We start from the raw sequence: 1,680 nt of genomic DNA, 5'->3' as shown, positions 1-1,680 counted from the left end.
TAGGACTATAAATAAAGAAGATATGGATGAAGAAGTTTGTGAAGTAATGGATGAAGAAGATATTGATGTAGATGAAGAAGTTAAGAATGGTAAAGTAATGGATGAAGATAGTGGAGATGAAGCAGTTGAAGGACCTATGTATACAATAAAGTACATTATAACTACACAAATGAACATACACTGTACCTGTCACTAATGTACTAGTTAATCTAGTGGTAGGAATAGAAGTAGAGCTACTGATGGTAGGAGTATCTGTAGTACTGCTTATGATGGAGCTACTTGTAGTAAGTTGTACTCTTGAAGTAGTTGAAGTAGTCAACACTGATAAAGGAAATGTCACAAATTCAGACATTATTGATGGAGTTGGTACAGGCGGCACCATTGTTGGTAAAGATGTCATTGATGAAGTAGTTGGAACTGTTGAATTAGTTGCTACTGGTGAAGTAGATATTGTCAATGGTACAGACATCTTTGATGGAGTAGTCAATACTGTTGATGTGAGTGATACTGATGATGAATGAACTGATGACATTAGAACTAAAGATGTAAAGTCATCAGTAATATTAATATCAGTTATTACAGCAAGAGGATTAGATTCACAGTTCTTTATGGTAGCTAACTCACATGCATACAATCTTAAGTTATTACCAGCTGGTATGTCATCAATACACTGAATAAAGGTGAATTGATTATCAGGAGATATGAGGTAAGACTCAGTATAGTTCATATTATCAGTGAAAAGAATAACATCACTATTAGGTGTACTGCCATTGATATACTGAAACTGAAGACAAACAGAATTTGATGTGATATTAATCAATGTAAATTTCTGAAGATCATGAGTACCTTAAAATAAGTAAAATAATGTCATAATGTATTAATTTGTATTACTTACTGATTGTTATAGTGTTGCTTTGAACTGTAACTCCATTTTGATAGTACAAGGTAGCATTAGTATTCAGTGTCTTATTTGATGGAAATTGAACAACAAGTGAAATAATATTATTATAAGAACTATTGCTTATGGATACATTTGTTGTTGAATAACAGTTATCCTTAGTACATCCTTTCAAAGTAATGTTCATTAGTGACGCATTATTGCAAAACTGATGAACCTAAAAAGAATACATAGCCATGTTGTCTTAAACAGGTAATCACAATAATTAATGGAATGTGATTATTAAGAATCTATTCTTAGCGTAGAAACTTACAGATACATTAAAACGAAAAGTCCAATTTACATTCCCTTTTTCCTTATCAGTTACATATAACTGCACATCTACTGTATAGAGTAATCACTTTAGGCTCTCAATAAGTATAATTACTTACTTGTTGATTGAAATCCAACAGTTATGTTACTAGTAGATCCATTCCCAGCTTTATTAGTAGTTATAATGTTAAACAGATATTGTTTATTGGTTGGGTCCATTGGACAGTAAGTGTAGTTAGTGATAGAGTCACTAAGGTACTGTTGATCAGTTCCCACACTGATTATATACTGTACTGTTAGTCCTGGTAGTGTGAATGGAGGATACCAACTGATAAACATACAGCAAGAATCTAACTGATATCCTGTTAAATTACCGACACTATCAGGTGGACCTGGGAATGATTAAAAATTACAATAAGTATGTGTTATACTGACCTTGTACATATAAATATGCTGGTGGAGTGGCAATT

General features: G+C 32.4%; 1 protein-coding gene across 1 annotated transcript; it reads right to left on the bottom strand.

Moving 5' to 3' along the window:
• Positions 1–186: 186 nt before the first annotated feature.
• Positions 187–1,447, bottom strand: LOC109591537 (cell wall protein DAN4-like; the record flags this gene model as incomplete). The annotated part of the gene is made up of 3 exons (XM_020007256.1): positions 1,330–1,447; positions 896–1,115; positions 187–846 (listed from the first exon to the last, which is right to left on the bottom strand). Coding segments are annotated over exons 2-3 (850 nt in total), but the record flags the coding sequence as incomplete, so codon positions are not given.
• Positions 1,448–1,680: the final 233 nt, after the last annotated feature.

Source organism: Amphimedon queenslandica, unplaced genomic scaffold (genome assembly GCF_000090795.2).
Source record: "Amphimedon queenslandica unplaced genomic scaffold, v1.1 AMPQUscaffold_7924_Cont20129, whole genome shotgun sequence".
Lineage (NCBI taxonomy): Eukaryota > Metazoa > Porifera > Demospongiae > Haplosclerida > Niphatidae > Amphimedon > Amphimedon queenslandica.
This window is presented reverse-complemented; position numbering and strand designations above follow the sequence as displayed.